The sequence below is a fragment of the Pygocentrus nattereri genome, chromosome 5 (genome assembly GCF_015220715.1).
Source record: "Pygocentrus nattereri isolate fPygNat1 chromosome 5, fPygNat1.pri, whole genome shotgun sequence".
Lineage (NCBI taxonomy): Eukaryota > Metazoa > Chordata > Actinopteri > Characiformes > Serrasalmidae > Pygocentrus > Pygocentrus nattereri.
In genome coordinates, this window is record NC_051215.1 from 2,986,879 (window position 1) to 3,009,378 (window position 22,500).

The following is a 22,500-nucleotide window of genomic DNA, read 5'->3' on the forward strand; positions in this document are numbered from 1 at the left end:
TTAAATAAGTCATCTAATAATTATTGATAATAGAATGTTAATGAACATAGAACGATATGAAGAATGTATGGTGATGTATTGTGGTTGTATCGATCAGCCCTCGAGCAGAATTAACCACATCTACCAACCAGCTCTGGCAGGAGAAGCTGAGACCTGCGGAATTCCAAAAGGTGCTTTACACTGAAAGAAGTTCTCTCTCTCTCTCTGTCTCTCTATCTGTCTCTCTATCTGTCTTTCTCTCTCTCTCTGTCTCTCTCTCTCTCTCTCTGTCTCTCTATCTGTCTCTCTCTCTGTCTCTCTCTCTCTCTTTCTCTCTCTCTGTCTCTCTCTGCCTCTCTCTCTCTCTCTCTCTCTCTCTCTCTCTCTCTCTCTCTCTCTCTCTCTCTCTCTCTTTCTCTCTCTCTCTCTGTCTCTCTCTCTGTCTCTCTCTCTCTCTCTCTCTGTCTCTCTCTCTGTCTCTCTCTCTCTTTCTCTCTCTCTCTCTGTCTCTCTCTCTGTCTCTCTCTCTCTCTGTCTCTCTCTCTCTCTCTCCCCCCCCCCCCCCCCCCCACTTCTCCCTCTCATTCCGCCTCTCCATTTTCATGCTCTGCCACCTAGAGTATCTTTTGCTATCGCTCCGCCACTCTGGAAGTGGCAGTTTTACAGATGGACCATCAGCTTAAAGAGAGAGAGGGAAAAGGAGAAAAAGAATGAGCTGAGAGAGAGAAAGAGGGAGAGATTGAAAATAGAGAGAGGAAAGAGTGAAAGGTTGAAATAAGAATGAAAAGAAGACAGAGGAAAAAAAAGAGAACAAAAGGTAAATAGACAGAACAAGAGGGAGAAAGAGAGAATGAATGAATGAAAGAAAAAAGGAAGATAATGAGTAACAGAGAGAAAAAGAAAAAAGAAAAGTGAAAGAGAAAAAGAATGACGCAACAGTCAGAAAAAATAGAGAGAAAAGTCAAAGGTAGAAATAAGAGTGAAAAGAAAAAAAATGTAACTAGACAGAAAGAGAGAGAGGGAAGGGGAAGAAGGAGAGAGAGAGAAGGGGAAGGAGAGAGAGAGAGGGAAGAGGAAGGAGAGAAAGAGAGAGAGAGAGAGAAGGGGAAGAAGGAGAGAGAGAGATAGAGAGAGAGGGAAGGGGAAGAAGGAGAGAGAGATGGAGAGAGAAGGGGAAGAAGGAGAGAGAGAGATAGAGAGAGAGGGAAGGGGAAGAAGGAGAGAGAGATGGAGAGAGAGTAGGGGAAGAAGGAGAGAGAGAGAGAGAGAGAGAGGGAAGAGAGAGAGAGAGAGGGAAGGGGAAGAAGGAGAGAGAGAGAGAGGGAAGGGGAAGAAGGAGAGAGAGAGAGAGAGAGAGAGAGGGAAGGGGAAGAAGGAGAGAGAGGGAAGGGGAAGAAGGAGAGAGAGAGAAGGGGAAGAAGGAGAGAGAGATATAGAGAGAGGGAAGGGGAAGAAGGAGAGAGAGATAGAGAGAGAGGGAAGGGGAAGAAGGAGAGAGAGATGGAGAGAGAGAGTAGGGGAAGAAGGAGAGAGAGAGAGAGAGAGAGTAGGGGAAGAAGGAGAGAGAGAGAGAGAGAGTAGGGGAATAAGGAGAAAGAGAGAGAAGGAAGGGGAAGAAGGAGAGAGAGAGAGAGAGAGAGTAGGGGAAGAAGGAGAGAGAGAGAGAGAGAGAGAGAGTAGGGGAAGAAGGAGAGAAAGAGAGAGAGAGAGAGAGAGAGAGAGTAGGGGAAGAAGGAGAGAGAGAGAGAGAGAGAGAGTAGGGGAAGAAGGAGAAAGAGAGAGAAGGAAGGGTAAGAAGGAGAGAGAGAGAGAGAGAGAGAGAGAGAGAGAGTAGGGGAAGAAGGAGAAAGAGAGAGAGGGAAGGGGAAGAAGGAGAGAGAGAGAGTAGGGGAAGAAGGAGAGAGAGAGAGAGAGAGAGAGTAGGGGAAGAAGGAGAAAGAGAGAGAGGGAAGGGGAAGAAGGAGAAAGAGAGAGAGGGAAGGGGAAGAAGGAGAGAGAGAGAGTAGGGGAAGAAGGAGAAAGAGAGAGAGGGAAGGGGAAGAAGGAGAGAGAGAGAGTAGGGGAAGAAGGAGAGAGAGAGAGCGAGAGTGAGCGGGCAGTGGGGGGGTCTGGGTGTTCTGATTGGTTCAGTTCTATCAGGTCTGTTTGGGCCGTGACGGACCTGATTGTAGTGAGTGTGTTTTGTCAGTATGTTGTTCAGGCTAAACCTCGAGCTCCCTAAATCTCCCGTGAGCTCGTGTTTATTCACGGAACACCTAAAGGAAAACACTCCTGAACAGCCTCGCTGTACTGTGAGGCTCTATTCATGTTTCAGTGAGGCGGGCTGGGGGGCCGACTCAAGGCAGACCTGAGCAGAAATTAGGGGAGGGCACTGTGGTAAAATAATTTCACTTGACGATAATTTCACAAGTCGTATGCTGATATTTAGTTTTTTGGAGGTTTGATGTGTTGGACCTGATTCAGTGCTCCAGCAAACACAACAGGACAGACCTAGACGCCACATTTACAGCTCTAATGAGGTGTGCAGTTGTTCAGTGTTCTAGATATACTGTTGACACCCACAACATGCTCAGAAAAACATCACGATAATGATAACACATTGTCTTATCAGTCTGAAGTCGCTGATAAAACCAGTGGTAAAGTACTGGTGATAAACTGTGAAAGGCCTGGATGGCGATGACCCAGGTCTGACCTTACGTTTGACCCTGTCACCTACCATATGACCTCTCCTTAGCCACGTAACTTGAGCTGTTAAACACAAAAGCCACTGCTGAACTAGAAAGTGCAGTGCTGTGCAGAGGACAGAGGCCTGAGGAAGTGGTTTAAAACGGCTTATTTATGTAGTATATCACCGCTGTTGGAACAAAACCTCGTATCTCCATTTTTGTTGCTTTTCTGTTTTTGACATAATTTGAAAACGTCTGTTTTGCTTCACATTGTGTGCAAATTTCATGATAAATGGGCCAAAGAAACCAACCCAGAATCACTTAGAAAAAAGTCTGGTTCCATTGACTTACATTAAAGATAACGTATGTTTTTTCCTTCTCCTGTAAAGTTACCGTTTTGGAGATGGCCTGAACTGAGTTACTGTCGTTCCCAATCGCTCGTGGAATATTTAGCAGTGAGGAAATTTCACGACTGGACTTGTTCCACAGGTGGCGTCCGATCACGGCACCACGCTGGAATTCACTGAGCTCCTGAGAGCGACCCATTCTTTCACTAATGTCTGTAGAAGCAGTCTGCAGGCCGAGGGGCTCGGCTTTACACACCTGTGGCCATGGAAGTGACTGGAACACCTGAATTCAGTGGTTTGGATGGGCGAGTGAAAACTTTAGGCAATACTGTGTATCACTTCATAGGATAGTACATTATTTGTAAGGGTAAGTTAAGCTTGAACTATATTTGTATGTATTATATTAAACTTTTATATCAAACTCAAATATGTCATTTTAATGTTGATCCTAATTCAGTTCTTATTTACTAACATTTGGGACTGAATTTCAGTTACTTCATTAATAAAACGTGGCATCATTGTGTAACTCAGGCCTATAACAGTGAGCATGTGAAATAAGGATTGTATTACAGTATTTTGAAATAACACCAACAAATACTGTCTAATAAAAAGGGAAAAACCCATGACTCGCCTTCCTAGCCTGCTGGAATCTCACTGCAGCAAAAATGTAGAAGTTGGCAGCCTGTAAATAGTTTTAAATATAACTTTCTCGGGTGGCCTAAGACTTCTGCTCTGTAGATTATCAAGTTCGGTGCGTCCCTCGAGGCCACGGCTTTAGTGGAGTAAGTTAAAGGAGTAAACAGTGACGGCCCAGGACGACTGGCTGTAACCCCATAGCCTGGTGTGGACAGAGCGATAACTGCTCTGAGTGACCTTGTGAACTCACTGTACAATTACAGATTACCAGCTGTAGAGACCCCTAGTGGGAGAACAGGGGCGGTGCACTGTCTCAACCAGGATACAAGCTGTTTAAATGCACATATTCTACTGTAATAAGCTGTAAGAATGAGAATCTGCTATGATTCACTTGCAGGTGAATGCTCTGTGGCTGTGGCCTGTTTATACATGCTGAACGGGCAGTTTAACAGATAGTGACCTATGCACATTTTGTCACTTTATTAGAAATGCTTCTCGTGTAGCTCCACCTTGCTGGTGCACAGAGACTGAAGCTTATCTGTTGATGCACGGTTTGTGTTAGCCAACCTGTAGCCCTTCATTGGTGGTCAGTTTCTGACCACAGAGCCACTCTGGCTGGATATTTTCACCCGAACACATACAATATCCCTCCAAAGGTTTGTAGACGCCTGCTCTTCCAGCATTTCTTCTGAAATGAAGGGTGTTAATAGTGAGTTTGTGCTGCAGTAACAGCCTCTACTCTTCTGGAAAGGCTTTACACTAGATGGAACATTGCTGTGCCGATCTGATTGCAGTCAGCCACAAGAACGTTAGTGAGGTCAGGTACTGATGTTGGATGGTCAGTTCTGGATCACTCCAACTCATCAACTGGAAGGAGCTCCATCATTCCAGAGAACGCAGAGAACTCCAGCTGGACACCTTAAAGTTTCTGAATTCACTCATTAGAAGTGCTGTCTGGATAATTTTGGCAGTAAAATCTATGTACAGGTAAATACATATAAATATATATATATATATATGTATATATACAGTGAGAGGCCAGTTAAGGGTCTTTGGCCCATGTTTAAAAAACTGAATCGAGCTCCTGTCCACTTCACCTGCTCGGCCGCGATGCCCTTGGACTTTTCCGCTGGTACTACTACAGTAATTTTCCCGCAGTCAGACGTTAGCGTGATTTAAACTAATGAATAAAACCCGCTATTTATCTACCGTGACGGAGTAAAGCACCTCGTTAATTGACTGCAGCCGTGATTGATTGACGCTCTGGTGGGTTTGATTGACAGCTCTTGACTCCGTGTCTCATCAGGTCCCGGCTGAGATGCCCCTCCCCAGGGCGGGGCAGGGGGGCGGTCTCCGTGGCAACCCGCCCGACGTAATGGTGAGAGCCTCCTTAGTTTGAGTGATTTGACTGAGTGACACTGTCTGCAGTGAACGGCAAAGAACAAAAAAACAAGCAGTAGAAGAATGAACTTCTTCTCCATCTATGGTTCTATAGATGTTCCTCAAACAGTCTAGTGGGTTCCGTGTAGCCCGCAGTTGGGAAAAACTTTGCATGGTCAACAAAAACATTCTGAACGTGTGTCACTGATACAGCACATTTGTCTTACACGGCTGTTAAGGTAAATGTTCCATCAGAGTATGAATTTACATTTTTATTCATTGCCTTTCAGTTTTATTCTCAGTATCCTGCATGGTTTGGAACAATTGATCAAGTAGTTTTGATCAATTGTGTAGAGTTGTGGGAGGAAGCTCTGGATTTTGTGATGAGCTGCAAAATTCAGACTTTCGGTTAAAGACTAGGAGAGTCTTTGATGACTGCAAGGCCTCATAGCAGCATGGACTTGGCCAATAAATTTCCCCTCTCAGCCCAGACGTACTCAGTCAGCAAGGACATGTTTGGTGTCTGAGGTTTGCTTTAGTTTTGTATTGGAGCTAAGAGGCTAATGTAGCTATGAAGTAATGGAAGCCAATGTACAGCCACTGGCATTGTGTAGACCGTATGCCTACACTGGCGTCTGCTCTTAAGTAATCTCATACTGTTTTCTATAGATATGGACAATATGTGCTGACAGCGTTCAGCTAGGTGGCTGCTAGCTTCCACGTGTAAGTGATGCAATGTACTATTGTCCATGTTTATTGATCACAGTGTGTCATACAGTGTCAGAAACCACATGATCAGGTATATAAGAGATCCTGAACAGCTCCACACGGTTTGTGATATCCATACATTGGTATACATAATCTTCTATTACTTGTTGGCTACATTAGCTTTATAGCTCCAGTGTAAACCTAAAGAAGGAAACCCCAGACACCGAACATGTCTTGGATGATCGACCGCATTTGGTCTAAGAGTGAAAACTATGCAAATGAGATATTTTGCTGATCTATTCCTTCAAATTATTCTGAATTCTGAAATGGTGACTTCCAAAGGGAACTCCACAGATTTTTCAAAGTTCTGTATATTTAAATTGATGAGATGTTGACAGGGTCATTCAGAGCGCTTTGGTGTGAAAGGCTGCGTTCTAGAGTAACTTAGAGTCAGAACTGCTCACAGTGGTGGTGATGGGAACAAGACGTCCCCCTCTAAAAGCTCCTCACAGAAAGTTCCTACATGAAATGGTTCTGAATTCACTGCCTGATGACAGTTTTGAGAGGGTGTTGGGCTAAAACATGTTTCACAGTGAAGGAGTATATGCAGAGCATTGTGAGGCAAAATAGCCCCAAAACAGATTGTTTTTTTTTTCAGATTCATCACTATTTTTTCATCACCATCATAAACATTCCATATAAGCTCAGAAGACTCGTGTGGGTTCTCTGGTAGTTTTGATGGTAAATACAGTGTCTATATCTGTGTTGTAGTCATGGCGACCCCTGGTTCCCATCACCACCACTGTAAAGACGTCTGAACCATTTCACACCAAACCCCTCTGAGTGACTCTGATTACGTCCCACACACTGAATGTATGTAGATTTTGGGAATTTTTTCTGGAATTTCTGGATTAAATAGGAATCAGTTGAGCTTATTATTAATCACTGTATTTCACTGCGTTGTGCATTGTTACATTAATACAGTCTGTTTGATAATTGAATGTGTGCCAGATGTGTCAGTCAAACAAATGTTGATTAAGGATCTGAGTGTGGAATAGAAACAGCACTTTTCCAGCACTGGAAAGGCGTTCTCTGGAGTGATGGAGCGCTAGCCAACATCTTTGGGATGAGTTGGAATGATCCAGAACTGACCATCCAACATCAGTACCTTACCTCGTTAATGCTCAATCAAATCCTCACAGCAATGTCCCAACATCTGGTGTAAAGCCTTTCCAGAAGAGTAGAGGCTGTTACTGCAGGACAAACTCACTATTAACACCTAAATATCAGAAGAAACGGTGGAGGAGCAGGTGTCTACAAACTTTTGGACACACAGAGTAGTTATAACACAGGTGGAGTACTTGGATTTTAAGGCAGCAGGTTGCACAGCACTGCTTTAACAACCACTGACTTGAAGACCTATTTGAACTTTTCATGCCCAGTGTAGGAAGATCTGTGTTGCTGAGGCCGTACGTTACAGTGATTTCACAGTAAATTAATTTACAGCATGAACATGTACAGGGTATATGTTCAATAAACAGTTCAATTTATTACCAATAATAATCATATTGAACAGTTCTTACGTATAGCAGTGTAGTTTGTTAATAGTAGGCTGCGGTTGCCAAGCAACACGGCAATCAAAGATTATTTCATACTGTTGCTGTTTAAAAGTTTGGAATTCCTTATTTTCATGAAAAATTTAGAAACTTGCAGGTACATACGTTACTGCGTGAAAGTTTTAGGCATCTAAGCAAATTGTTAAACAATCTACCTCAGCAGTGAGTTTATCACAATATACATTAGAATAAAGTCGTATTCATAATTCAAGTAAACAGAAAAACAATAAAGAGTAACAAGAATTTCTTGGGTCCATATTTTTCCTGGACACCTTCACAGCCGCCACAGAGACTCGTTAATATCATCAATTACATCATGAGCTCAATTTACTGAGCTCTGATTGGTCAAACCAGGAGCTGCTTTTTAACTACATGTAATACTGGACTTCCTCGAGGAGCGGCTTGGAGATGGGTAAACAAGCAAACATCCAGAAAATCACTGTTTATTATTTATATAATAATTTAGCAAGGAATTACTATGAATACATAATTATATAATTTATCATTTAATAACTTATTGATGTTTCCAAGACAATTACCATCATATACTACACTGTAATTTATTGGTGAAAAAATAACAAACTTGCATTAATTGATCAAATTTAGTTTATGTGTGTGTCAAATGTGTGGAGAAATGAGTGTTTTTCTCTTTTTACATTGGAGCTCAAAATTATTTTATAAAAAGATACTGATTTCATAAATGTAACCAAAGGAACGGTTAACAGTAATGGATTATATCGCTGTTGTCGGAAGAAAACCTTGTATATCCAAAATAGTAACTTTACAGGAGAAGGGAAAAACCTGCTGTACTTTTAATGTAAGTCAATGGAACCAGAATTTTTCCCAAGTCAATTTAGGTCGTTTCTTTTTGTCCATTCATCATGAAATGTATGTACAATGTAAAGGGTAACAGGCATTTTCAAATGATGAAAAAATGTCAAAAAAGGAGATACCAGGTTTTCTTCCGACAACATCGTTATACAATAAACAATAAAGTTTAAAGTGAGTCTGAGATTTTTTTCCAAAACACATGAACTCAAATCAATGCATTTTTGAATTCCTGCTAAATTTATCTGGTGTTCATCAAACTGTACTGGAAGCTGGTGTTGACGTTTTTTGTTTGTCTTGCAGAGTTTTGCTGAAAACACGATGAACGAGCTGCTGGGCTGGTACGGTTACGACAAGGTGGAGTTACGAGACTCCGACGACATCGAGATACGCAACTATCCCGACGGAGAACTCCGGCAGCACATCTCAGTGCTGAAAGGTGAACAGCGTTTACCACCAAATCAGCAACACTACATTAAATCTTGCTATCCACTCTGTCTAGTGAAATATGATGCCCTCTGCATGTACACTGACTGGCCACTTTATCAGAAACCCCTCATTTATAACTTCGTCTCCCTGTTTCAGAAAAACCAGTATAGACCTGCTTGGCTGATGGCCAGCAGAACGCACATATGCTGTGTTTTGGATGCTGGCATGCTGGTCAGCAGCACAACTATGCTATGCAGCGCTAGACCAGTATAAACCAGCATATTCATGCTGGTCCGTGCTGGTCTTTTCAGCAGGGCTTGCTGGTGTACAGTTAGAAAATGTAGCCCATGTGTTGATGCACAGTTTGTGTAAGACAGACACAGTGGTCTTGTGGTCAGAAACTGACCAATAAAGAACAGGGTAGAGGAACGGCTTATCAATCAGCATCAGACTAAGCTACATTCTGGAATTGTACCCCTGTATAGTGGAGCTATAAACTAGGCGGAGCTCATAAAGGCAGTCATGGGCTGGAGGTTAGGGAACTGGCCCTGTGACTGGAAGGTCGCTGGTTCGATCCCCAGTGCCGACAGTCGATGACTGAGGTGTCCTTGAGCAAGACACCTAACCCCCAACTGCTCCCTGGGTGCCGTGGATAGGGCTGCCCACCGCTCCGGGCAAGTGTGCTCACTGCCCCCTAGTGTGTGTGTGCTCACTAGTGTGTATGTGGTGTTTCACGGATGGGTTAAATGCGGACGTGAAACTTCCCCGTTTGTGGGATTAAAAAAGTGTCACTTAATCTTAAAGTGACCTGTGAGTAGAAGCATGAGGAATGTGGCCAGTGAGTGGAAGTGCAAGGTAGGTGTTTCTAATAAAGTGGCCAGTGAGTGGAAGCACAAGGTGGGTGTTTCCAATAAAGTGGCCAGTGAGTAGAAGCACAAGGTGGGTGTTTCTAATAAAGTGGCCAGTGTGTGGAAGCACAAGGTGGGTGTTTCTAATAAAGTGGCCAGTGAGTGGAAGCACAAGGTGGGTGTTTCTAATAAAGTGGCCAGTGAGTGGAAGCACAAGGTGGGTGTTTCTCATAAAGTGGCCAGTTTCGTGGAAGTCACTTCCAATAAAGTTGACAGCAAACAACAGAATACATGCTTCTACACAGACGGTCCGCTTGAAACTCTCATCTCTCACTGTCCACTTCATGAGCTCCACTTTTTATCATTAATGCCAGAAAATATCAGTGCTACTTGCTGATGTGGCTGTAGCAGCGAATGGACGCCAGTATTCACCAGTTGGCGCGTAATGTGTGTAATGTTATTTTGGGGGCTGTCCATTTTCGTTTAATGTTAGCAACTTACACTTTTTTGACTGGACGGCTTCTGCGCCGTAGCATTAAGCTCTTATTATCCCTTCTGAGCACACAGATGACTTTCTTAACATCTACACTGAGTTTTCCTGCGGGAGCCGAAACAGCCGAGGAACCTAAGTGGAGTAAGAACTGCAGCTAGTGTTAGCATCTGTAGTGCTGACAGTAAAAGACAGAAGTTAAATTCCTAAACTCTCCTCATTGTTCCTCCTGTGAAAACATTCGGCTGGTGCCCTTATCCCGGGCTCATGCAGCCGCCTGCGAGGTGCCCCCAGTTAGCGCATTAGCGTGACTTAAATTGTCAACCATCTTCGGCAGCTTGGAGAGATTGGACACAATGAAGAAGCTAATCCCCCTCCCCTCCGAAGAAGCGCACTAGTCCCATCCCCCGCTCTCACAGAAAGGAGAGATTTAGCGTTTACAGAGTGCTGTGGTGCGATGCTGTTAGCAGCATCGCGCTAACGCGGCACGCCTGCCCCGAGATTGGCCCCATAATTACATTCCGCCATCGTACAAATCCACGGCTACAGATTGCGATACTCTGCCATTGTTGGCGGACGAAGCTGGAAGTGGCGAGATTAGGGACGAGACAATCAAACTTAATTAACTCATTTAGACTTAATCCCTATCAGCTCTCATGCACAGTCAAAATGACAAATGAGTTTCTGGAAATCTGCCCGTGTCGTGTTTTGCCGCTGTGCAGTCAGCAGCAGGTGTAGAGGCGCGGTGGAAGTGACTTTCGTTGAGTGTTTTTTGTCTCTGCCACGCAGGACTTGGTTCCGTGTGTTTGTTAGGTCACTAAGTAGGACACATTCCGTCTGCGCGGTCTAGACTGCAGCTGGGCCGCAACAGAAACGACACAGACGTCAAGCGGCCACTTTATTAGAAACCCCTCTCTTGTGGCTGTAGTTACAGACTGTAGCCCGTCTGTTTAGCCCTTCATCAGTGGTCAGTTTCTGACCGCAGAGCTGCTTTTTGCTGAATGTTTATTTCTAGGTGGGGGACCACTGTCTGATACATTCATACCAGCACCAGCACACACTAGCATGTCAGTCCCGCTGCTGTGCTGAGAGATGATAATCTGGGCAACGGCAGTTCCGTGGTCAGAAACTGACTAATGATGAACGCGACATGTAATGTGACGTGAAACGAAGGAGTTTTCAAATCTTTATCTTCATCGTCGTGGTTTGGTTTCGAGTCCAGATGCTGCAGTGGACTTGCTGCCGAGGCTGCTGTCCAAACCGCTGTGTTCTCTCTCTCCTTCTCCATCCTTCTAGAAAACTCTCTGCCAAAAGCGTCCACGGCCGAAAACAGCGGTTCTCCGCCTCACGCCAACAGCTCCAACTCCACCCCCACCCCACGGAACGGCGTCATCGCAGAAACGGCCGGTAACCCCTCCTCCTCTTCCTCCTCTTCGACAACAGTTGCCAAGGAGCAAGGGGGCCTGCCAATCATCGTGCCCCTGATCCCGCCCCCTCTTATCAAACCACCAGCAGGTAAGAGTTTAACCCTTTAGAGTGTTTCTGAAGAATTGAGAGTGTTTCAGCAACATGTTGCTGAGTTTTATCCACTTTTTCCGCTGAGCAGAGCACAAAAACGCGGAACCTGATTGGTCCTCTTATGTCCTAACTGAGAGTTCTTGGTCTTCCAGATCTGGACATCCACAGTTCCCGTTAACTGCCATTTCTTAATTACGTTTTGGACAGCTAATATTACGAGCGGACAGCACTTCGATATCATCACCCGCTTTGTAGGAATCAAATAGCTTCATTTTCAGATCCTCGGCCAGCTGCTTAGAGAAGTCGATGGTTGTTGAGTGTCAGGATTGAAAGGATTGAAGAGTCAACAAATTTATTATGCTCAGCTGACAACTCCTAATGACATTTCCTGACCTGCCTAATCAGCCCTAACAAGTCAACTAAGGCCTAACTGGCCAGACTTTTAAACATTGTGATAATAATAAGATATTAATAACGAGATCATCGTTCAATCTGAGTGTAGAAAAAAAAAACATTAAAGCCGCCCGTCATGAGAATAACTTACAAAAATAGCTGTACTCACATGCATGCGTTTAAAAGTATCCATTGCATACACCCAAATAGTTGTGTGTGTATACGTGTGTCTGCATGTGTGCATTTGTGGTAATGCGAGCTGTGTGTGTATTTAGATTGAGAAACAGATGGCGTGGAGTCTAACTTCCATGGCAACACCCCCCCAGCCTGCTGAATAATGCATGAGCTGCTGCAGCTACATGCAAGCTCTTTTAACACGTAAAACCTGGGACAGTCAGGGGCTGCGAGGGCCATTCCAACAGCTTTAGCTTGCAGTAATTGATGGCAGATATGGAGGCATGTTTTTGATTATCATATTATAGCAAGCTGCAGCTTCTTGAATGATTGTGTCATTTTTGCTTCCAGAACTTGCTGATTTTTAGTAGAATATGTTCTTCTATCCACCCCTGTAGTGTTTGCTACCAGCTGTCACACTAGTTGGAAGCACACTCTATCCACTCCCATGCTTAACAGTCAGCAAGGTGTTCTTTTCATCAAATGCTGCTCCTTTTTCTCCAAACATACCTTTGTATGCTGTTTGTGGCCAAAAAATTAGATTTTTTTAGCACTTGCTTTGAAAATGCCTCTGCATCCTTTCTTCAGTAACGCTCGGATGTTCAGGCTTTGTGTTGTTCAATCACGCAGCTCTTAATCTGTGTTTTCCCGGAAGGGTATGCCTTGATGCGTAAAATTAAATTCCCAGGAATCAGGAGCCCGGCCTTCATACTTTCACCGAATAACCACACCCACGCGGTGGTGGCGTGTTAGTGTGTGTTGTACCGGTACGAGTGGATCAGACACAGCAGCGCTGCTGGAGTTTTTAAACACTGTGTCGTGTCCACTCACTGTCCACTCTATTAGACACTCCTACCTTGTCGGTCCATCTTGTAGATGTAAAGTCAGAGACGACAGCTCATCTGCTGCTGCACAGTTTGTGTTGGTCATCCTCTAGTCCTTCATCAGTGGTCACAGGACGCTGCTCACAGGACGCTGCTCACAGGATGCTCTCGACTGGATACTTTTGGGTGGTGGACTATTCTCAGTCCAGCAGCGACACTGAGGTGTTTAAAAACTCCACCAGCACTGCTGTGTCTGATCCACTCAGACCAGCACAACACACACTAACACACCACCACCACGTCAGTGTTACTGCAGTGCTGAGAATGACCCACCACCCAAATAGTACCTGCTCTGTGAGGGTCCATGGGGGTCCTGACCACTGAAGAACAGGGTAACAAAGTATCAGAGAAACTGTGTAAAAGTTATGGTACATTTTATGTTTTATGTTTTTTTTTCTCTCAGTGTTAAACTTTGAATGAATTAAAATTGTCCACTAAAATTTACAGAAAGATTTCATATTTATTGTTGTCAATTTACTATCACTTAAATCAAAAAAACATAATTTGTCAGCTTTTTGTATCATACATGCAATATATACAGTCAATAGTTCAGGTACTCTGTGATTGTAGCCTCTCACTTTTATTCATACAGCTCGTGGATTGTTGTTACGGTGGAGGCTTTCGAGGGGACCTGGAGCTCCACTGTGCTGTGGCTTTTGTTAGTTTGCTGCTTGTTGATTTCTCCATAGTTCTCCTTAAGTGCAAGTGTAAGTCTGCTGGAGGGCATGAAGTTATCGCTTTAAAAGCCAGTTAAAAGTTGTATTTTGTGTAATTTAGGGAGACCCGGATAGTGGGTGCAATTGGGCACAACTAAATTGGTAAGAAAACTGGGAAAACTTGCAAAAAAAAACTGCATTTAAACAAGAGGGTTACAGTCACAGGTTCAGTCAAAGCAGCATACAGTGCACTGCAGCTGGGCTTCAGCCTGCATTACTGAGGATGGGTCAAAAGGTCAAAATAAGAATGTGTTAACATGTTAGTATATACTCAGAAAATCAACAAAACGTCATTTGAGCTCACGTTCTGATAAAAGCATAAAAACAAACTGGTGTGTGTGTGTGTGTGTGTGTGTGTGTGTGTGTGTGTGTGAGAGAGGGGTTCAGGTTTCTTGCTCTTTAACTGTAGTTAACAGAAAGTAATCACAGGTGCGGAACACGCTTAGGATCTCAGATACTGACTGGATCAGGTGGACCTGGAGCTCCACACCACCAGTGAACCAGTGATCTCAGACTGACCGCTTCACCGTTACAGTCCATACAGCACTATGGTCAGTAAAACTGCCAGTATCAGGTTTAGTCCGGTCTGTGTAACACTGCAGTCAGTAAAATATAGGCTGACAATATTTGGCCTATTTGTCAATATATACAATACAGTGGGGCAAAAAAGTATTTAGTCAGCCACTGATTGTGCAAGTTCTCCTACTTAGAAAGATGAGAGAGGTCTGTAGTTTTCATCATAGGTAAACTTCAACTATGAGAGACAAAATGAGAAAAAATAATCCAGGAAATCACATTGTAGGATTTTTAAAGAATTTATTTGAAAATTATGGTGGAAAATAAGTATTTATTTTATATTAAGCAATTGTAAGAAAATGGAAGACTTACAAGACCATTGATAATCTCCCTGGATCTGGGGTCCACGCAAGAGCTCATCCTGTGGGGTCAAAATGATCATGAGAACGGTGGGCAAAAATCCCAGAACTACATGGAGGGACCTGATGAATGACCTGCAGAGAGCTGGGACCAAAGTAACAAAGGCTACCCTCAGTAACACACGACGCCGAGAGGGACTCCAATCCTGCAGTGCCAGGCGTGTCCCCCTGCTTAAGCCAGTACATGTTCCATCTGAAGTTTACCAGAGAGCATATGGATGATCCAGAAGAGGACTGGGAGAATATCATGTGGTCAGATGAAACCAAAACAGAACTTTTTGGTAAAAACTCAACTCGTCGTGTTTGGAGGAAGAAGAATGCTGAGTTGCATCCCAAGAACACCAAACCTACTGTGAAGCATGGAGGTGGAAACATCAGGCTTTGGGGCTGTTTTTCTGCGAAGGGGACAGGACGACTGATCCGTGTTAAGGGAAGAATGAACGGGGCCGTGTATCGTGAGATTTTAAGTCAAAACCTCCCATCAATGATAGCATTGAAGATGGAACGTGGCTGGGTCTTCCAGCATGACAATGATCCCAAGCACACCGCTCAGGCAACGAAGGAATGGCTCCGTAAAAAGCATTTCAAGGTCCTGGAGTGGCCTACCCAGTGTCCAGACCTCAACCCCATAGAAAATTTGTGGAGGGAGTTGAAAGTCTGTTGCACAGCGACAGCCCCAAAACATCACTGCTCTAGAGGAGATCTGCAGGAGGAACGGGCCAAAATACCAGCTACAGTGCAAAACTGGTGAAGACTTACAGGAAACGTTTGACCTCTGTCATTGCCAACAAAGGTTATGTTACAGAGTATTGAGTTGAACTTTTGTTATTGACCAAATACTTATTTTCCACCATATTTTACAAATAAATTCTTTAAAAATCCTCCAATGAGATTTCCTGGATTTTTTTTCTCATATTGTCTCTCATAGTTGAAGTGAACCTATGATGAAAATTACAGACCTCCCTCATCTTTCTAAGTAGGAGAACTTGCACAATCAGTGGCTGACTAAATACTTTTTTGCCCCACTGTATATATTTATCCATATTAAGAGTTATTAGTATTTATTACATTGTTTCCTATTTCAGTTTTAAATCTGAATAATATTTTGTGCCTTAAAAAAGCTGATTAAAGAACATTTTTAGCCTCTTGTTTAGACACATTTTCTTAAAACGCTCAGTTTTTTTACTCTCCATAATGTTGCCCAGTATCAGACTCAGGCTGAGCGCTTTACTTCCAAAAGTACACGATACTAAACGACACGATAGCAGGAAGTTAAAATCATTCACCACTGTCTGAACAGCCCTGCGGCTGGGCTTCAGCCTAGACTGGGTCATAGGTCAAATCAGGAAAATGTTTTAACACGTCTGGGTTTTCTTTTTATGTCTTTTTTAAATAGAATTAGAGGGAAAGATGGGGTGAGTAGAATTAGAGTGGCACTCATTAGCTGTGTGTGTGTGTGTGTGTGTGTGTGTGTGTGTGTGTGTGTGTGTGTGTGTTATAAAATATGCATGCTGTGAGTTCAGAGTTATCGCTCAGCCTGCAGGGAGAGATTTAACATAATTATAAATTAGTCCCCTGTCTACAACTACAGACCGTTCATACAGAGAGGGTGGGGGGGGGGGGGGGGGGGGGGGGGGAAGAAAGACACAGAATGAGGAGAAAGAAACGGTGAGAGAGTAGATGGAGAGATAGTGGACAGGTAGAGAGACATGGAAAGAGAAAAAGAGAGAGACACAGAAAGAGTAGAGATGGAGGGTGAGAAGAGTAGAGAAGCATTGGGGAGAGACAAAGACAGGAAATAGAAAGAGAAAGGAAAGAGAAACAGAGACAGAGAGAGCTAGAGAAGAGAGAAAGAGAAAGAAAAGAGAGGGGAGAGAGTAGAAGGAGAGGGAGTGAGAGAGAGAGGAGAGAGAGAGAGTAGATGGAGAGAGAGATAGAGAGAGAGAAAAGAGTAGATGGAGAGGGAGTGTGAGAGAGAGAAGAGAGTAGATTGAGAGGAAGTGAGAGAGATAGAGAGAGAAGAGAGTAGATGGAGAGAGAAGAGAGTAGATGGAGAGGGAGTGAGTGTGAGAGAGAGAGAGAAGAGAGTAGATGGAGAGAGAGAGAGAGAGGAGAGTAGATGGAGAGGGAGTGAGAGAGAGAGAGAAGAGAGTAGATGGAGAGGGAGTGAGAGAGATAGAGAGAGAAGAGAGTAGATGGAGAGAGAAGAGAGTAGATGGAGAGGGAGTGAGTGTGAGAGAGAGAGAGAAGAGAGTAGATGGAGAGAGAGAGAGAGGAGAGTAGATGGAGAGGGAGTGAGAGAGAGAGAGAAGAGAGTAGATGGAGAGGGAGTGAGTGAGAGAGAGAAGAGTAGATGGAGAGAGAGTGAGTGAGAGAGAGAGAAGAGAGTAGATGGAGAGAGAGTGAGTGAGAGAGAGAGAAAAGAGTAGATGGAGAGAGAGAGAGAAGAGAGTAGAGACAGAGAGAGAGAGAGAAGAGAGTAGATGGAGAGAGAGTGAGTGAGAGAGAGAGAAGAGAGTAGATGGAGGGAGAGAGAGAGAGAGAGAGAGAAAAGAGTAGATGGAGAGAGAGAGAGAAGAGAGTAGAGACAGAGAGAGAGAGAAGAGAGTAGATGGAGAGAGAGTGAGTGAGAGAGAGAGAAGAGAGTAGATGGAGAGAGAGTGAGTGAGAGAGAGAGAAAAGAGTAGATGGAGAGAGAGAGAGAAGAGAGTAGAGACAGAGAGAGAGAGAGAAGAGAGTAGATGGAGAGAGAGTGAGTGAGAGAGAGAGAAGAGAGTAGATGGAGAGAGAGTGAGTGAGAGAGAGAGAGAGTAGATGGAGAGAGAGATAGAGAGAGAGAGAGAGAGAGAGAGAGAAAAGAGTAGATGGAGAGGGAGTGTGAGAGAGAGAAGAGAGTAGATGGAGAGAGAAGAGAGTAGATGGAGAGGGAGTGAGTGTGAGAGAGAGAGAGAAGAGAGTAGATGGAGAGAGAGAGAGAGAGAGAGGAGAGTAGATGGAGAGGGAGTGAGAGAGAGAGAAGAGAGTAGATGGAGAGAGAGTGAGTGAGAGAGAGAGAAGAGAGTAGATGGAGAGAGAGTGAGTGAGAGAGAGAGAAAAGAGTAGATGGAGAGAGAGAGAGAGAAGAGAGTAGAGATAGAGAGACAGAGAGAGAGAGAGAAGAGAGTAGATGGAGAGAGAGTGAGTGAGAGAGAGAGAAGAGAGTAGATGGAGAGAGAGTGAGTGAGAGAGAGAGAAAAGAGTAGATGGAGAGAGAGAGAGAGAAGAGAGTAGAGATAGAGAGACAGAGAGAGAGAGAGAAGAGAGTAGATGGAGAGAGAGTGAGTGAGAGAGAGAGAAGAGAGTAGATGGAGAGAGAGTGAGTGAGAGAGAGAGAAAAGAGTAGATGGAGAGAGAGAGAGAGAGAAAAGAGTAGATGGAGAGAGAGAGAGAGAGAGAGAGAGAGAGAGAGAAGAGAGTAGATGGAGAGAGAGAGAGAGAGAGAGAAGAGAGTAGATGGAGAGTGAGTGAGAGAGAGAGAAGAGAGTAGATGGAGGGAGAGAGAGAGAGAGAGAGAGAGAGAGAGAGAGAGAGAGAGAGAAGAGAGTAGATGGAGAGAGAGTGAGTGAGAGAGAGAGAAGAGAGTAGAGACAGGGAGAGAGAGAGAGAGAGAGAGAGAGAGAGAGAGAGAGAGAGAGAGAGAGAGAAGAGAGTAGATGGAGAGAGAGAGAGTGAGAGAGACAGAGGAGAGAGTCTGTTCACGGTGAATGCAGAGCCGCTGTTACTCCACCTGTCGTAAAAACATCTAGGAACCAAAAACAGAGCGTACCATTTCACAGTGGCGGAGAAAAAGCACGTACTTCGCTGCTTAATCAGAGAACTTGTAGAGAGGAGAATTCCCACTCTATGATGTCTCAAACGCTAGAGGGCGCTCCTGAGTGAGTTCGAAATGAATGGGTTAAGATGGTTTTGATATAACGGGGGAAATAGGAAGTGGCCAGGCTCCTCAAAACTGGCTCTGGCTCAGTGCTCAATTCCTATTGGTAATCGGCAGGTCATTTCGTTCTTTATTTGCATAAAAAGTTAAACTCCGTCCACTTTGTGTCACCAACGTTCGCACCGCCTCCTGTCGCTGGAAATCGCCAGCTCTCATGAAGATGAGTGACCTGTATCTGTGAGCATCTCTATCCAGGTGGGAGTGGTCTCTCCCCGGATGACTAAGCCTAACGGAGACGACTGATGTCTTTTTTTTTCGTTTTGTTTTTACACTCATGTTGGAACTCTCCTGAACAACACACACTCATGAAAATCCCACACAAAAAGTGAAACATCCTCTGCCGGACCCCCACTCCCCCCTCCCTCAACACACACACACACACACACACAAATGCCTGTGAGCACAAAGATGTCATCACAGCCTGATGGGAAGGAGCTTATATCCAGTGGCATTCAGTGCAGTGTGTGGCTAAAACACACACTCTCTCATTCCCGCACACACACGCTGTGTGAAGAGGGTGGGGTGATGCAGGTTGACAAGCTGCTCTCAGCCTCCATCAGGAGAGGGAGAGAGAGAAAGAGAGGTAGAGTGAGAGAAAAGGAGAGTGAGGATAAAACAGAGAAAGGAACATTTTTAGGAGAAGGAGAGAGGCGGAAGTGCAGAAAAGAGAGAGAAAGAGGGACATGAATGAGGGTGAATAGAGAGAGAGAGAGAGAGAGAGAGAGAGAGAGAGAGAGAGTAAGGACATGAATGAGGGTGAATAGCGAGAGACAGAGAGAGAGAGAGAGAGAGAGAGAGAGAGAGAGAGAGTAAGGACATGAATGAGGGTGAATAGAGAGAGAGAGAGAGAGAGAGAGAGAGAGAGAGAGAGAGTAAGGACATGAATGAAGGTGAATAGCGAGAGAGAGAGAGAGAGAGAGAGAGAGAGAGCAGGGACATGAATGAGGGTGAATAGCGAGAGAGAGAGAGAGTAAGGACATGAATGAGGGTGAATAGCGAGAGAGAGAGAGAGAGAGAGAGAGAGAGAGAGTAAGGACATGAATGAAGGTGAATAGCGAGAGAGAGAGAGAGAGAGAGAGAGCAGGGACATGAATGAGGGTGAATAGCGAGAGAGAGAGAGAGTAAGGACATGAATGAGGGTGAATAGAGAGAGAGAGAGAGAGAGAGAGAGTAAGGACATGAATGAGGGTGAATATATATGTGTGTGTGTGTGTGTGTGTGTATATATATAGAGAGAGAAGGGGAGGGGCGGACTGACATGAATGAGGGCGAATAGAAAGAGAGGTAGAATGGGGAAAGGAAGAGAATTGAGAGAGAGAAAATGGAGAAAGAAACAGAACCAGCTTGAATGAAATAAAGTGGTTCACTAGTTGGATCTGCTTACTGTCTAACAGCAGCTTCAGATGAAACGATTATATATATTGCTGCTTCAGGCTGCTGTGTGTTTTGAGGTTGTTGTCTGTGGTAATTAATCGTGCGCTACAGACTCAGCAGATAGAGATCAGGTTCTAGAGATGCTGAAAAGTTCCTCTAACGGTGGTTGTGAATGTTCCTTGTTGCTTCTGTTGTTTCATGTGAGCATCACATTTTTCTGAGTGAGGTCAATTATAGATTAGATGTAGAACCGCAGTCCCCGCTGTGAGCTCTCAGCGTGTTCTCCAGACTCTTAGACACATCATGTTGTCTCCTCTGGCACGGGAAAACGTCTCCCCCAGCAACACACTCATCAAGTCTAGACACACACACACACACACACACACACACACACACACACACACAAACACTGCATTAAACCTAAAACACTCCAAGGACCCCCAGCGCTCAGAAGGTGTTTTTAAAAGTTTAATTCATCTTGGAAGGCTTATTATAATTATATTGATCGGTGTCTATATGTGTCACTATAGCACAGATTGAAACACAGTCTTGCTCAGTACATTCATAAGAAATTATTCAAGGGCGCATATAGCAGCACATCACAAACAAGCTCGAACCTATCACAGTCCAGTATGCTAAAATATGCTAATGAGGGGATCATGACATGGTGACGAGAAACGTGTAGCTACAGAACATCTGCACTAATGTTGCTGACTGGTTTGAGATGTTTGGACTATGCAGTTAGAAGCAATATACAAGCTTAAACCAATTACAGTCCAGTATGCAAAAATATGCTAATGAGGGATGCTGTGACAGGAAGCACATAACTACGGAACGTGCCTGCTCTAATGTAGCTAAGTGAATATGCTAATCAGGGGACAAAGTAACAGGAAATACAAGCTACAGAACCTGCGCTAACGTAGCTAATTAAATATGCAAATGAGCAGACGTAGTGAAAGGAAACATAACTACTGAACATGTCTGCACTAAGACAAGATTGCGTTGTTACACAAACATCTCAAGATAAGGTCTGTAGAGTCTTAGTAGCAGGTAACTACAGCTAGCAGGTAATAGATCGACAGATCGACTGATTGACTGATTGATTGATTGATTGAACTTTATTGATCCCGGAGTGAAATTGCAGTGTTAGTAGCAACACATATAATTACACGTAAATTTACATAATCTATGCAGAAAAATACAAAATAGAAATAAATCTAGAGAAATTAAATAAAGTATAAAAGTGTATCTACATATTTACACAGCATATGAGAGACTGGCTGTATTTACGGACAGCAGGCACCGAGTGGTGTGAGGTCGTCTAACAGCACATATTATAGACGTGACGAACTCTGAGGGGCATCAATATTGTAGTGTAAAGTGAAGTGCAGTGAAAGTGTCATTACAGTAATACCTGTGATAGACTGCACAGTGTGTGTTAATCAGAGAGGAGATACAGTGACGTGGTTCAGCTCAGTTCAGACAGCAGAGGATCAGTACCGCCTCTGCGGTCAGGAGACTCCCTGTAGAGCCGTATAGCAGTAGGTAAGAAAGATCTCACACGGCTCTTTAACACAGCGCAGCTGGAACCGTCGGCCACTGAGCGAGCTTCTCCGTTCTTCCAGTGCAGCATGCGGAGGGTGTGAGGTGTTGTCCAAGAACATGCTACAGCTTCACCCCCCACAGTACAGATTTGATTATGAGACTGAAACTCGCCTGATGCAATTTTGGAGACTAAAGACTCGAACCTGAGGGAGCAAACCGTCGTTTTTGAGTGTGCAGCCACCAGCTAAGCGTATGTTCCACTACTTCTTTAGCACCCAGGCTAAGCAGCTTAGTGAGCAGACAAAAACGTCTTAGGACACCACGAAAGGTTCAATATCTGCAACTTCAGAGGATAAAGATAGAAGGGGTTGATTTTGAAGTGACCAAAAGAAGGAATCTAACTTGTTCTGTCGCATATTGAACTGAGCCTTTAGCCTGCTAAGCTAGCACTACCCAGACAGCGAGCACAAATTAACACAAATAGCTCATCAGCCAATCACACGGCCGCAACTCAGTGCATTTAGGCGTGTAGAGGTGGTCAAGACAACCTGCTGAAGTGCAGACCGAGCATCAGAACGGGGAAGAAAGGGGATTTAAGGGGCTTTGAACGTGGCGTGGTTGTTGGTGCCAGACGGGCTGGTCTGAGTATTTCAGAAACTGCTGATCTGCTGGGATTTTCACACACAACCATCTCTAGGATTTACAGAGAACAGTCCGAAAAAGAGGAAATGTCCAGTGAGCGGTCAGTTGTGTGGACGAAAATGCCTTGTTGATGTGAGAGGTCAGAGGAGAATGGGCAGACTGGTTCCAGATGATAGAAAGGCAACAGGAGCTCAAATAACCAACCAGAATCTCTGAGGAACGTTTCCAACACCTTGTTGAAAGCGTGCCATGAAGAATTAAGGCAGTTCTGAAGGTAAAAGGGCAGCCTGGTGACAGTTTGCCCCTGCTGGTCCACCCTTGACCACCCAGATTACTCTACTGCACACAAGCTCTGACTAGTTTTTGATCTCCTCAGATTTTAAACGCACAGACTTTTATTCTGGAAAATAAATTAAGAC

At 44.2% G+C, this 22,500-nt stretch overlaps 1 protein-coding gene across 5 annotated transcripts in view; it reads left to right on the forward strand.

Annotated features, from left to right (window-relative positions):
* sobpa (sine oculis binding protein homolog (Drosophila) a) overlaps positions 1-22,500 on the forward strand; it is a 107,127-nt gene that overhangs the window by 25,000 nt on the left and 59,627 nt on the right. For 4 of the 5 annotated variants that reach the window (XM_037538597.1, XM_017718239.2, XM_037538598.1 and 1 more), the window contains exons 2-4: positions 4,935-5,006; positions 8,464-8,599; positions 11,224-11,442. In XM_037538597.1, the coding sequence (XP_037394494.1) occupies positions 4,935-5,006; positions 8,464-8,599; positions 11,224-11,442 (427 nt within the window). The remainder of the gene's footprint in view (positions 1-4,934; positions 5,007-8,463; positions 8,600-11,223; positions 11,443-22,500) is intronic. The other variant, XM_017718233.2, reaches the window with a different exon arrangement.